The following is a 14,230-nucleotide window of genomic DNA, read 5'->3' as shown; positions in this document are numbered from 1 at the left end:
TCCAAAGACCCAGGTTCAATTTTTGGTCCAGCACTGTCTTTGTCAGGTTCTTCCTGGTCCAAGTGAAGCTTAAAGGTCTCACAAATGTATGAAGATTTAAGGGTAAATGGTGAAGCTTAACTGAAATGTTGCAAGTGTGCAAATGCACCCTAAATCAGCACTCCATTATAACTTGGGTGTGTGTCTTGTGTCCACTAAAGTTAGATGCTATTTTGTCAATCACTAATCTAATAATTGAGGAAATATGGAGATGGAATGAATGAATGTTTTAAATTACTAAGAAAACCTGTCAATGTTTAGACATTAAAACTCTTAGCGTGTTGATTATTATCCCAGGTATTTATCTGTAAAAGATATTTGTTTGTAGTTCTTTTAAGTTATTTTTACATTCTTTTTTATGTTGTAGAATTTCTACAATCAAGTTGCTTCACCTTTGCTGAAGAAAATTGTGATAAACTATCCTGAGGATGGAGTGTCTGGCGTCACACAAAACAGTTTTGACAAGTTCTTCCGTGGATCTGAACTGGTGGTGGCTGGAAAAGTTGAAACAGATGGAGCTTTGCAGAGTTTCATCACCGCATCATCTGTATGTGTCTAGTGGCTTACTGAAGTTACCGTAAGCAATGGCAATTCACACAAGCAAATCACAAATAAAGTTTAGCGGGACAAAAGGGAATGAAATAACTTTGAAATAACAGTAAATTGCTTTAAGTGAAGTTCATTCATTTAGACATATGGGCTCTATATATCACTCAGCAGAGCCTGTGTCAATCTCCTAAATAATTTTCTATCTGTATCTTATGAAAAAAAAGCAATGCTTAATAAGCTTAAGCTAAATTCCACATCCACATTTGCCACAGAAGCACATTCAGTGAGAAAATCTATCTGTGACATGCCAGCCCAGGAAAGACTGAGGAGATCAGAAGGCTTAACATATGGGTAGGGTAAAAGGGCATAGGTTTATAGGGCATTGGGACTCCTTTTAGAACAGATGGGTCCTGTCCCGCCATGACGGGTTATATCTGAACTGGAGGAGCACCAACTACTTTAACTACCCAAATATTAACTGGGATAACCTTTCAAATAGCAGAGCACAATTTTTAGAAGTAATCACTGACTGTTTTTTAACACAGTATGTTAAATCACCAACGTAAGGTGAAGTCTGTAATAATCAAGATAGAGTTAAAGGTGTAGAGGTGATTGAACCACTAGAGTCAAATGACCATAATATAATACTGTTCTCAGTGTTTTTTAAGAGTGCAGATGCAAAGACTAAAACTGTTAAGTTTAACTTTGGTAGGGCAAATTTTGAGCAGACACAGCAAAGTCTAAGGAGGATAGACTGGAATAAGCTTTTAGATGTGGAGACAGTCGAGGAGCAGTGGAACATTTTGAAAAACACATTACATGTAATGAATAACAGGTACATACCTAAATTTGGAATTAGTAGGAAATTAAAAAAAAAAAACGCTGTATTTGGTTAATAAAGAGGAAAAAAAAAAACTCTATAAGACATATAAGACTAATAACTCCAGCGTGAATCGCAAGGCATATGAGAACATGAGGGCAACCATTAAGGCTAAAGGATATTAAGGAGGCTAAAAGTCATTTAGAGAGGAATATAGCAGATGAGGTGGAGCATAACCCAAAGAGATTCTTTCAGCATTTTAGTAGTAAAAGAACAGTAAAGGAGGAACTGAAGTGTATCAGGAAATGTAAAGGGGAATTAAAAAATACAGACAGTGAAACAGCAGATATGCCAAACTTGCATTTTTCTGAGGTCTTCACATGTGAGGAAGTAAATGACCTCAAAGCACTAAATGGGACTACTGAGGAGGAACTGAATGATTTGAAAATTATAGAGGGATGCAAAAGTTTGGGCAACCTTGTAAATAAACATTATTTTCCTGTATAAATCGTTGGTTGTTACGATAAAAAATGTCAGTTAAATATATCATATAGGAGACACACACAGTGATATTTGAGAAGTGAAATGAAGTTTATTGGATTTACAGAAAGTGTGCAATAATTGTTCAAACAAAATCAGGCAGGTGCATAAATTTGGGCACCGTTGTCATTTTATTGATTCCAAAACTTTTAGAACTAATTATTGGAACTCAAATTGGCTTGGTAAGCTCAGTGACCCCTGATCTACATACACAGGTGAATCCTATAATGAGAAAGAGTATTTAAGGGGGTCAATTGTAAGTTTCCCTCCTCCTTTAATTTTCTCTGAAGAGTAGCAACATGGGGGTCACAAAACAACTCTCAAATGACCTGAAGACAAAGATTGTTCACCATCATGGTTTAGGGGAAGGATACAGAAAGCTGTCCCAGAGATTTAAGCTGTCTGTTTCCACAGTTAGGAACATATTGAGGAAATGGAAGACCACAGGCTCAGTTCAAGTTAAGGCTCGTAGTGGCAGACCAAGAAAGATTTCGAATAAACACAAGCGACGAATGGTGAGAACAGTCAGAGTCAACCCACAGACCAGCACCAAAGACCTACAACATCATCTTGCAGCAGATGGAGTCACTGTGCATCGTTCAACCATTCGCACTTTACACAAGGAGATGCTGTATGCAAGAGTGATGCAGAGGAAGCCTTTTCTCCACCCACAGCACAAACAGAGCCGCTTGAGGTATGCTCAAGCACATTTGGACAAGCCAGCTTCATTTTGGAATAAGGTGCTGTGGACTGATGAAACTAAAATTGAGTTATTTGTACATAACAAGGGGCGTTATGCATGGAGGAAAAGAACACAGCATTCCAAGAAAAACACCTGCTACCTACAGTAAAATATGGTGGTGGTTCCATCATGCTGTGGGCCTGTGTGGCCAGTGCAGGGACTGGGAATCTTGTCAAAGTTGAGGGACGCATGGATTCCACTCAGTATCAGCAGATTCTGGAGACCAATGTCCAGGAATCAGTGACAAAGCTGAAGCTGCGCCGGGGCTGGATCATTCAACAAGACAACAACCCAAAACACTGCTCAAAATCCACTAAGGCATTCATGCAGAGGAACAAGTACAACATTCTGGAATGGCCATCTCAGTCCCCAGACCTGAATATAATTGAAAATCTGTGGTGTGAGTTAAAGAGAGCTGTCCATGCTCGGAAGCCATCAAACCTGAATGAACTAGAGATGTTTTGTAAAGTGGAATGGTCCAAAATACCTTCAACCACAATCCAGACTCTCATTGGAACCTACAGGAAGCGTTTAGAGGCTGTAATTTCTGCGAAAAGCGGATCTACTAAATATTGATTTCATTTCTTTTTTGTGGTGCCCAAATTTATGCACCTGCCTGATTTAGTTTGAACAATTATTGCACACTTTCTGTAAATCCAATAAACTTCATTTCACTTCTCAAATATCACTGTGTGTGTCTCCTATATGATATATTTAACTGACATTTTTTATCGTAACAACCAACGATTTATACAGGAAAATAATGTTTATTTACAAGGTTGCCCAAACTTTTGCATCCCACTGTATAGAGGGAGAAGTACTGCTCAGATTAAATACGCTAAAAGCAAACAAATAAACAAGACCAGATAATATTTATCTTCAAGTTCTTAAGAAGGTTAGTGAGTACATATATAAATTCTTGATGCATATTTTTAGGAAATCACTGCGCACTGAGGGAATTACGAAGTACTAGAAAATGGCAAATATTGTCTCTTTACATAAAATGAGTCACTGGACAGATGCAAGCCAGTAATCAGCCAGTAAGCATAATGAGCATCACAGGTGAATTAAATGAAGGAATTATTAAGAATAAGAATGACTAATACATGACAAGAAAAGGAGTTTTAATGAACAGTCAGCGTGGGTTCAGAAGAGGGAGGTTGTGTTTTACCAACATGCAGGAATTCTATGAGGAAGCAACAAAAGGCTATGAGCAAAGTGGAGTTGATGATATAATTTATCTGGACTTTCAGAAAGTATTTGATAAGGTGCCACATGAGAGGTTGGGTATCAAATTAAAAGAAGTGGGAGTTCAAGGTGTTGTGTGAAGATGGGTGCAAAAGCAGGGACGGGAAGCAGAAAACCCTTATCAGGATTGGCTGACTAGAAAAGTGCTGTTCCACATGGGTCAGTCCTAGAGCTGCTGCCATTTTCAAAAAAAAAAAAAAAATAGGAGTATATGTAACAAACAAATATGTAACAAAGTGGTTAAATTTGTATATGATACCATTATGTGGGTTAAATAGATATAAGCACACATACAATGGACAATCTGTGTAAAATGTTATTTCTGATTTATTTTTATATATATTTTCTCATTTGAAATAGTTTAGCTCCTGCTCCATTTCAGTGTATGCTTATCACTTGCTTTAATACAAGACTTATGTGTTTTGTACCCTGTATTGGTCCCATTCAAAAGAGTGACAGTTCATAGGAGTGACATAATGACATTCACCTACCACACACAACTGAAAATATGGTTTCCAAAAAAATTGTTGTCGCCTCACCTACAACTTGGATGATTGGCTGGATGGTTGTCACTCCTTTGAAATTCATATCTGAGGTTTCACATACAGCACTGCTTTGATTCAACCATGGTGTGCTACTGATGTTGTTATTCACATAAGATTATTTTTTGTGAAAAGGTTTAAAGCCAGCTCACAGATAAATGATGTTGAATGTACTCACCATGGTAAATATTTAAAAGAATCATAACGATTAAATAATACAAAAAAATTAAAAAAAAGCTGAACCTTAAAGTTAAAAAAAAGTTTCCTGTATATTTTTTAAAATATACTGCAATCCTGAAATGATATCTTTTATATTTTGAGACTCCCTGTGATCTTGAATTGCATTAAGCAAAACTGAAAATGGTATAATATTTTGTGATATTCATATTATAAAATAAGATATAAAGATATCTAATAATTGCACTGAATACTATTATTACTTATTTTACATACAGTACATAACAAAAAACTCAGTAAGTTAGAGAGTTAAAAGTCACAAGTTTACGAGTCCAGCCCTTATTTCTTAACCAGTTTGTGGTCATATTTTAAACTGTATTATAGTTTACTTGTAAAGAAATGCCTTTGAGGTGCTGTGTCATTTTATCTGAATTTAAGAAAAATTATAACATCAGTGCAAATTGTCTAATTTGGCAGGTGATGGTGGACCTGTCTCTTACAGTGGATGGGAGTGATCTTGATGATATTTTAGCCAAGCAAAAACATGCGTTACCAGGATTTGCACGGCAGCTCTGGGCATATATAACAATCAGACAACTTTTAGCTGAGAGGTAAGCAGCATAAAGGCAATACTGTTAGCCAGAAAAGATATTATGAAACCAGAATAAATAATCTTCATATTTTTAAGCAGATTTATTACAAAGGAATCCCTGGGATTTTGAAATGTTATATTTGAATTTCAGTTTTTTCTTAAAAAGTTAACTTCAGCTGAAAGGCCATGTGTACCATAATCTAATTACTTCTCTACATAATTAGAAAATCACATAAAATGGCTTTCAACTGAAAAACAAAACCCTTTTTCTTTTTGTAATCAATTTTTTATTGAATTCAAAAGCAAATAGTAGGGCAACAAAAAGGAAAATCCATTTTCATATATAGATTTAGGAAATACTGACAAATGCTTCAGTTTTATAGACTGTATGTGTATTATTATAATACACTCCCTGCTTGCTTCACTCACCAGCCACTTCGCATCTCTGCTGCTCGTGTTGTGAAGAGGGGACCTGAACACACCCCAAGGAGATGTGGTCGCTCCTCCGAAATCCCCTCTTAAACAGTGATACAATGGAAAACAAATACAGTTTTTTTTTACCTCCTTTTTGCTCAATCAGCTGCTGGTTTGCTGTTGCTGCCGTGCTGTGTGATCTGCAGCTCGTGCGGCGCTTTGAGCATTTAAAAGCCTGTACAGCAGCTGTCCCACTCTTTGTGTTTTATTTCCGGCCCTGAGAATGGTTAAACCTTTTGGCCCAAAGTCCTGTCTTGTGAGACGTGAGTTCTTGATGTTTTTTAGTATATAATTTTAAAAACGGAATAAGAATCTGAAAATCTAATAACATCACATTAAAGTTTGACATAATCTGAAAAGAATGATACCAAAAATGTATATGTAGGTTTTAAAATAAGCCAGATTTAAACTGTGACAAAAAAGTGACCATTGCACTTCTAGGTTTAGGATTTTATATATGTATATATATATATATATATATTATATATATATATATTATATATATATATATATTATATATATATATATATATATAGATATATATTATATATATATATATATATATATCAGACTACAAATGCAATGAATGTAATTACCCCGATCTACATGCTATCAAATAAACGAGCCACACGCCGTGGCGCAACACGAGAGGCTTCACCTCTAGCACTGACGTCTGAGGTTCGATTCCCGAGAGGGTATGCAGTGAGTGTATACGCGAAACACGTGTCGCGTACTCTTTGCATTATTTGACAGTAAAACTTTGCAACATTCTATGATCTGCTTCTCGCAACTGAAAGAGGGCACCATGGCGAATGTTTGCCAATTTGCAGACCAATCACAAGCGTTACCTGATAGGTAACCACCCATACAATCAGATTGTGATTCAGACAACGAATACCATCAATATATTTATTTATATATATATATATATATATATATATATATATATATATACTGTATATACTATGAGGCTTTGCCCACTGCTCGCTTCGCTCTCCAAACCCAGGGGTGGGCACTGAGCCCCCATCTATCCTGCAGCTGATCCACTCCATTAGAGAAAGTGATTGTATCTAAAAATATGGTACAAGCCCCCCTGGCACCTTCAGTGGCCATCCCCCAGTTGCAGCCTAGTAAGCCGCCCCACGACTTTCTTTTTATTTTAGTTTATAATTTAAAATCTGAAAATATAACATCACATTAAAGTTCGATAAATCCTGAAAAGTATGATACCAAACATATGTAGGTTTTAAAATAAAACTGATTAAAAGCGTGACAAAAAAACATGACGTTAAAAAGTCACATAAAATCGTTGCTCATTTAGGCTTAGGATTTCATATATATATATGATATATATATATATATAGAGAGAGAGAGAGAGAGAGAGAGAGAGAGTAGATATATTACACACATTTTAAGAAAGGCAAAAAAACAAAGGGGAAAAATGAGTTGATGATAAATTGCCATGCCTTTAACTTAATAATATAAAAGTGATTAATTTAGAACACTGAAATCTTATTGAGCACAATCTTGTTAGAGGACACCACCAGTTTGTGCATATCTTTTTTAGTGTTTTTGTTTAGCTGTTTATGAATCACTTTCCACAGGGTAGCATCAGGTCAGCCAGGCTTCAAGCTGCAATAAGCAATCGATTTTATTTTTTTTGCTCTGTGTTAGCATAATTATCTGCAGCATTACAAAATCTCAAATTTTCACATATCCTATTGACTTAATTTGAAAACGACAATGTGCATAGAATATTCATGAACTGTGTTTAGGAAAACTGAAGTTGCTAATGAAAAATAAGAATAAAAAAATATTACATTTTTATCTATTGTAGTATGAAACTCATTCATATTTCTAAAATTCACAGACCTATAAAGAATTAAAATCCTAAAACCCAGTTTGTATAGTAATGGCTTTCTCCAATGTAAACAGGTCATTGGCTTCATCAGCAGCCAAAAAGAGGACAGTCACACAGAAAATTCTTGGCCTGGCACTGCAACATCAGTTTGTCACCCCAATGACAGCTTTACTAGTAGAAAGTGAGAAAGGAAATGAAAGAATGCTAGCAGATTCTCCTAGAGACTCCAGACAAGGCTGTTGTTCAGGTAAATTGCTGAAAAATGTCAACATTATTTATTATGAATGATCAGAAATTAAGAGAATTGCATACACTGTAAAAGTCAACTAATGCTCAAGTAGCCATACTTTTGCTGATGCAAGTGTGATTTGCTTTGTTCCAATGTGCATTTTAGTAGTAGTAGTAGAGTGCTCAGTGTCTCAGTATAGATGTCTTATGATTAGCCAGATGATTACAACATGTTTTACATGGTCTTGGGTAATTTTTTTCTGTATTGTATGAAGTGTCGCTCCTCTTGAGTTTATGTAGCATCTTCCATCCTGGACAATTGTACTGGCTTCATTTCACTTGGGGGAGATAACTAATTTAGTGGGCTGCAGGCAATCTTTCTCTCATGAACTGTTATTTTTGTTTATAATACACCAATATAGAAGGAAAAGGAAAACCCTCCATTTCTACTATAAGTCAAATGTCCTTTGTTGTCTTCCATTGGCAGATAAGAAAGAAGTTATTAGTTTTACAAATTTAAAAGCTAATACAATAAAGCATAAATGACACTATAATAAAATTGAAAATCCCAATTACCATAAATGTGTTGTACAGGTTTTCAAGTTATGGTATCTTCAGACACTTAAAAATGATCACATTGTAGTAATGAAGTGGTGTACAAAAAAAAAAATAAATAAATAACAAAAACATCCTGTGTGCTTTGCAAATGCCCAGTGAGGTGTGCTCTAAGCAGCACCCCATATATAATATTGAGTGATTCATTAAAAAGATGTATACACCTTGTATCAACTGCTCCCAAAAACTTACATCTAGGAAATGTCAATTTACTTAATCGGGGCAAAATTTAGCAATATCAAGTAGAAGCAATTAACATGATTGCAGGTATGGCTAGGAGAAGAGGAAAACAAAAACTCCAGGTGAAAATCAAGTCAAAATTTGGCTTGTTGAGGCCAACTCATCTTTCACTTTCCACACAGCTTCCGGCAGCACTAGTGTAGTACATACTATTAGACTTAAGTGTAGTAGATATATACATTTGTCTGATGCTGTGCTCGTTACTTTTGATTTCAAAGGTCCTTGGACATTCTTGTTCTGTGGATAAAGAGGAGGATACATTTTGTCAAAATTTCATAGTAGTAACACAATAGAATTTCAACAAAACAAGGCGAGGGGGAAAGGGTTGTCACTTGTTACAACTGTGATCGTTCTAGTTTCAACAAATAACTTATCAGTCTAACTGCTGAATTGGTAGAGCTATTAAAGATATAATAGATTACAAAGAACTTTATTAAGATAGAACATTATTTGTCCCCAGATAAACATTTGGCAGTAGAATGCCAAATCATATTTTAGTATATGAACTAAAATACTGAGCCCACTGGAACATCCCTTGCACTAACAGCTGATCATTTATAAAAGTAACATGTTGTTTATATCCAAATGAAACTGAAATTGCCAGGTTATTATTAAAAATGAATAAAGGGTGGCATGGTGGCACAGATTTGATGTTGCTGCTTCATAGTTCCAGAGAGTGATTGGACCGTTCACTGTCTTCACAGAGTGTGCACTTCACCCCACTGTCTTCCGGTATTATCATATGTGTAATTTGTTCAGATATTTAGTGTCTCTAACTGGACAGAGTATGTATGTTTTCTCAAGTGGGCTAGAGGAGGCTCAGACACCACATACAGTGCTGATTTTTGACTAGCACTCAATGCCGTAAAAGAAAGGCTCTGCCTCCACACAAGCCATAAAACTGGATTAAATGATTTCAGTCTAGGGATGATATAATGAAGCAGGCAAGTAGCCAAGCTGATAGGAATACTTTCCCAGAGTGACTTGTGCCCAGCACTAAACTATGGCAGCTTTGTAGATTATCTGATCTAGTGAAAGTGAAAATGTTTAAGTATTACAAAGACCTTGTTACAAATAGATTGGATTTATAAAATATACAGTAGTAATAACATGTTAATGTTATTGTAGACGGAATTTTTTTAGCTTCAGATTTTTTCCATGTACATTGGGTATATTTACATAACATATTCTCAAACCTACTTAATCCCATTCAAGTATAAGCAGAGCCTATCTTGGCAGCTTTGGACTAGGCATTGATACTTTGCAGGGCTCACACATACTGTACCCAAACCATCAGAGTCAGTTTGCAAAAGTCAATTAAAGTAGCCTGCACATCTTTAAGATATGTGAGGGAAAAAAAAAGCATTGACGTGAGAACAATATAGAAACTCCATATAGACAACAGACAAAAAGTAAGATTTAAACCTAGGATACTGGAACCAAGTCATGTTTTCAGTTTTGTAATATGTTTATCTACAATGTGTATATTTATACATAATAAATGTGTGTCTGTTAACACATTCTTGTGTATTGCGGCAACATTTTTCATGTTGGTCAGATATCCAAGGAAGAATTCCATTCTTCTTTTTCTACTCAATATAAGGTATCTGCATATGTGACATAATATTCCTCCATTAATATTTAAACATGATATTTTGTGTTTATATTGCACTTCTTTTTATACTATACTAGCTGTACCCCATGGCTGCGCCCACATAGTAATGAAACAGGATAAACTTTAAAAATCAATAGACGTTGGCACTATATCTGATCGTTTTCAGCTCTGATGTTAGAGAGCTCCCCACGTGAGGAGAAAAGCACATGGCCGTGATATCTCTGGCAATCAGCAGCTAAAACACACATAGCTCTGATCTCTCTCTCAAAAATGTCAAACGTTACTCCTTAACAATCTGTAGATGATAAAGTCTGTTGAACAAACAGGTTTCGCTAGCTAAGCGTCGGCAAGGTGCACTCCAACACGTGGCTAGACGTAGACCAACTAGTGATGGGTCATTCTTGAACGATTCGTTCATTTTGAACAAATCTTTAACGTGACTCGGGAAGAACGAGTCGTCTCGTGGGAGTGATTCGTTCAGTCGCGCATGCGCATTTGCGCAACTTCTTATAGTTTCTGTATTGGAATTGATTCACCTGTTTCGAGTCTTCTGGTTTTTCGAGTCGTTCGTTCATCACGTGACAGCCCCATAAGCTTAACCAACTCAGTCTGAGCCGGAAACAGAATTGATTAGTTCATCTCTTGAGTCTTCGGGTTCGAGTCGTTCGTTCATCACGTGACAGCCCCATAAGCTTAACCAACTCAGTCTGAGCCGGAAACAGAATTGATTAGTTCATCTCTCGAGTCTTCGGGTTCGAGTCGTTCGTTCATCACGTGACAGCCCCATAAGCCTAACCTAGTATGCAGTCTGAGCCGGAAACAGAATTGAACGAAATGACTCGAAAAAAGATTTGTTCATTTTGCTGAACCAAGACTCAAAGGTCCGAGTCGGTAAAATGATACGAACTTCCCATCACTAAGACCAACCCGAACAGAGGCTGGCGAGTGAATGAGGAAGGTCCCGCCCCCCTGCTCTCGGCCCACAGCCACTCTGTTGGATTTGCATAAATACATCGGCACCGCAAGCGATCTATGGTACATAACGCGATGAGAGAAGTCGCAAAATGAAACAGAAAGTTCATGCAAAGTATAGAAAACAACCAGATCTAAATCCGTTAAGTAATTTCTCTCGTGAAAAGTGGACAGACATACAGAAAGAACGTGCTTGGACCACAAAATATTTAACACTGTTTCTTAGCGAGCACCTATGGGCCAAGGGTAACCACATTCCAAATTTCAAGTCCAAAGTCCTCATGGTTTGGGAGATGTCATGATAAGTGAGTCAGTGGTATTTAGCTTTTATATATATAGATTTGCAATTATTGTATAACATACAATACATCGCAGCCAGAGTTGTGTGTTCAATTCCTTGACCACTTAGTGCCTGAGTGAAGTTTGTATATTTCTGCTGTGTTCCCAAGGGTTTCTCTGGGGGCTTTGTTTTCCTCCAACCTCCAAAAGGATGAGCCTGTTACATAAACTGTGAGTGGGCACAACGAAGGAATGACATCCTCTCCAGGTTTCTCTTTACACCTTGTGCTGGTCATTGCTGGACTAGACTGCAGCTCAGTAGTCCTTGTAATTTGGAAAGTGGAATTAGTGCAGAACAAATTGAAGAAGTGGAAATTGATGAAATGTAATACAAGTATGTTTAAAACAAAAAAAAATGTTAAAAGCACACCACAAATATACAAATTGTAGAAAACATTATATACTGTAGGTTGTATATTTCATTAGCTTTGTATTTATTCATTTGTAGTAGACTTTATCCGGGATACATCATGATTTACAACTAAAAGAATACATATTTAAGCAAATAAATAATGTATAAGATGTTTGAAATCTTATTAATGCAAACTAAAATCTACAGGTCTTACACACCAGGGAAGTTCATCCATTAAGCCATTTTGGGCTCAGAGCACTGTTACTCCGACTCTTCCCAATCAACGTGGTCCTGAGATGGAATCTGCTGCTCCACCTTTGGAATCTATTCCTCCTCACATCACTTCAGGTAATCAAGTTTGAAAGGGTGTACTTGTAATCCTTAATTACTGCATTGGATGGGGGTCTGAAGCACATTAACATTTATTTCACAATGTCAAAGATTATTTATTTCACAATTAATTTGAAAGATTGATTATTTAGACCTTGTACATCCCCATTTGTAAATTTACTGAACTCCTAGGTTATCCATTTTAATTGCAGATGGAGATCATTTTAAAAAGACTTTTGTTTTCCTGAATTCCCATGTTATTTCACTTGTAATGTTGTACCCATCTGAAGTACAAATAATGGATGGAAGCTGGCAAAAAAATACTTTGGACAGACAGCACTAGTAATTTCTTTAAAAGAAGATACTTAATGTACAGTATATGTTATCAAATATATATTTTGTGTAAAATACAGTACATATTCAAATCAAATCTAAATATTCAAGCAAGACCATAAGTTATTTTAAAACTGCATGAAAGCAATATCACCTAGGCATGTTTTTACCATTTTACTTTACAGTAGCAGCAGGTTAAGAGCATAGTCAGGACTAGCAGCGACCTTCACCAGGAGCTCAATCTGAATCTCACAAAAAGTAGAATTGGGGAGACCAAACTTGCAGTCAGAATCAAAAGTAAGGTCTAACCAAAAGAAACTTGAAGAATAGCACATATGAAAGGCTTTTAGATATCTACAAACTTGACCCGACGGGTAGCTATATGTATCATTGCACCAATCATTGCCAGTGCAGCACGCAACCTTTGACAACACAGAACTTCCAAATCCTGCTCATGTGCCCTCGACACCAGCTGCATGACCGAAGTGAGAGAGAAGACTGCCCAGCCATTTTGACGAGTTTGTGAACCGTTTCAAGGAGTTGAAAGTGGCCACTGGGGACAGTGACTTTGAAGGGAGGGCTATGCAGCGGCACAGGAAAAGTTAAATCAACTAGGGATGAGTCACCAAAAGACTGAGCTGGTATTGTATCATCAATAGTAAGAGCACTATAAAAATGGCAGCTCTGCACAGTCGCACAGGCATTTCAGACTAGTGCTGCAAAAGGCAAGTAGTCCTTTTATGGACAGCGAGCCACCTCAAAGAGTCATGTAAAGAGCAGGGAATCCAGCCATTGCTGTGCCGATGCTACACTATAATAACGCAAAAATACAAAGCGTCCCGTTTCCACTTCAGTGCAAATGTAAAAATTATGACATAATAAACGCTCATTTCTGTCATGTTTAAATATTCTAATTAAATTGCACATTATTTACTTTAGAACAACAATTATGTATGGTCTTTAATTCGCTGTGAAGCTTGCAGTACATGGGTGAAAAGATCAAAATCATGTGAATTAAATACAGCCAAAGTAAGAAGTATTCTATCGATCAAAGGGGCTCTACAACTACGAAGGACAAAGAAATGTGGGAAATTAAAGTCCCGCCCAAACATCCACACGATTTGCATGTTGAGAACTTGAAAATGCAAAGTGGAAATGCTTTTTACTTTTCATTTCTGCAGCTTCATCGCAGTTCAGGCTGAAAATGAAATTTCACATGGGGTTATTTCATTTTCATTTTTGCAGCATTTTTGTGTGCAGACTTTGAAAATGAAATTACAAAAGAGATTGCATTTTCATTTTATGATATTCATTTTCATTTTTGCAGAAAATACCTCCCATAGGAGAGCAGTTCCCTTGAAATATGAAGAAAATTCAAAATTGTTTGCTTCTCATGAACCTTAGAAAAGTGTTCCGTCTTTCTTTACAGTTTTACTTAATGTCAAAACACAGTTCAGTTGTTATTATTCCAAATCATTTTAATTACTGTATATGACACATGTCTTATACTTGAGTTTTACACTTGTTAATCCGATTTACATTTTAAATATTCTAAATGTGTATGATTAATATGTCGAGAACTGGTTTTTAAACTCACTCACAGGGACTGTGCATTTGGATGC

At 36.4% G+C, this 14,230-nt stretch overlaps 1 protein-coding gene across 1 annotated transcript in view; it reads left to right on the top strand.

Annotated features, from left to right (window-relative positions):
• Positions 1 to 14,230, top strand: part of itih2 (inter-alpha-trypsin inhibitor heavy chain 2) — a 55,664-nt gene that overhangs the window by 26,383 nt on the left and 15,051 nt on the right. Inside the window, exons 13-16 of the mRNA XM_039761319.1 lie at positions 407 to 586; positions 5,135 to 5,268; positions 7,659 to 7,831; positions 12,153 to 12,293. Of these exons, the coding sequence (XP_039617253.1) occupies positions 407 to 586; positions 5,135 to 5,268; positions 7,659 to 7,831; positions 12,153 to 12,293 (628 nt within the window). The remainder of the gene's footprint in view (positions 1 to 406; positions 587 to 5,134; positions 5,269 to 7,658; positions 7,832 to 12,152; positions 12,294 to 14,230) is intronic.

Source organism: Polypterus senegalus, chromosome 8 (assembly GCF_016835505.1).
Source record: "Polypterus senegalus isolate Bchr_013 chromosome 8, ASM1683550v1, whole genome shotgun sequence".
In the NCBI taxonomy this organism is placed as follows: Eukaryota; Metazoa; Chordata; class Cladistia; order Polypteriformes; family Polypteridae; genus Polypterus; species Polypterus senegalus.
This window is presented reverse-complemented; position numbering and strand designations above follow the sequence as displayed.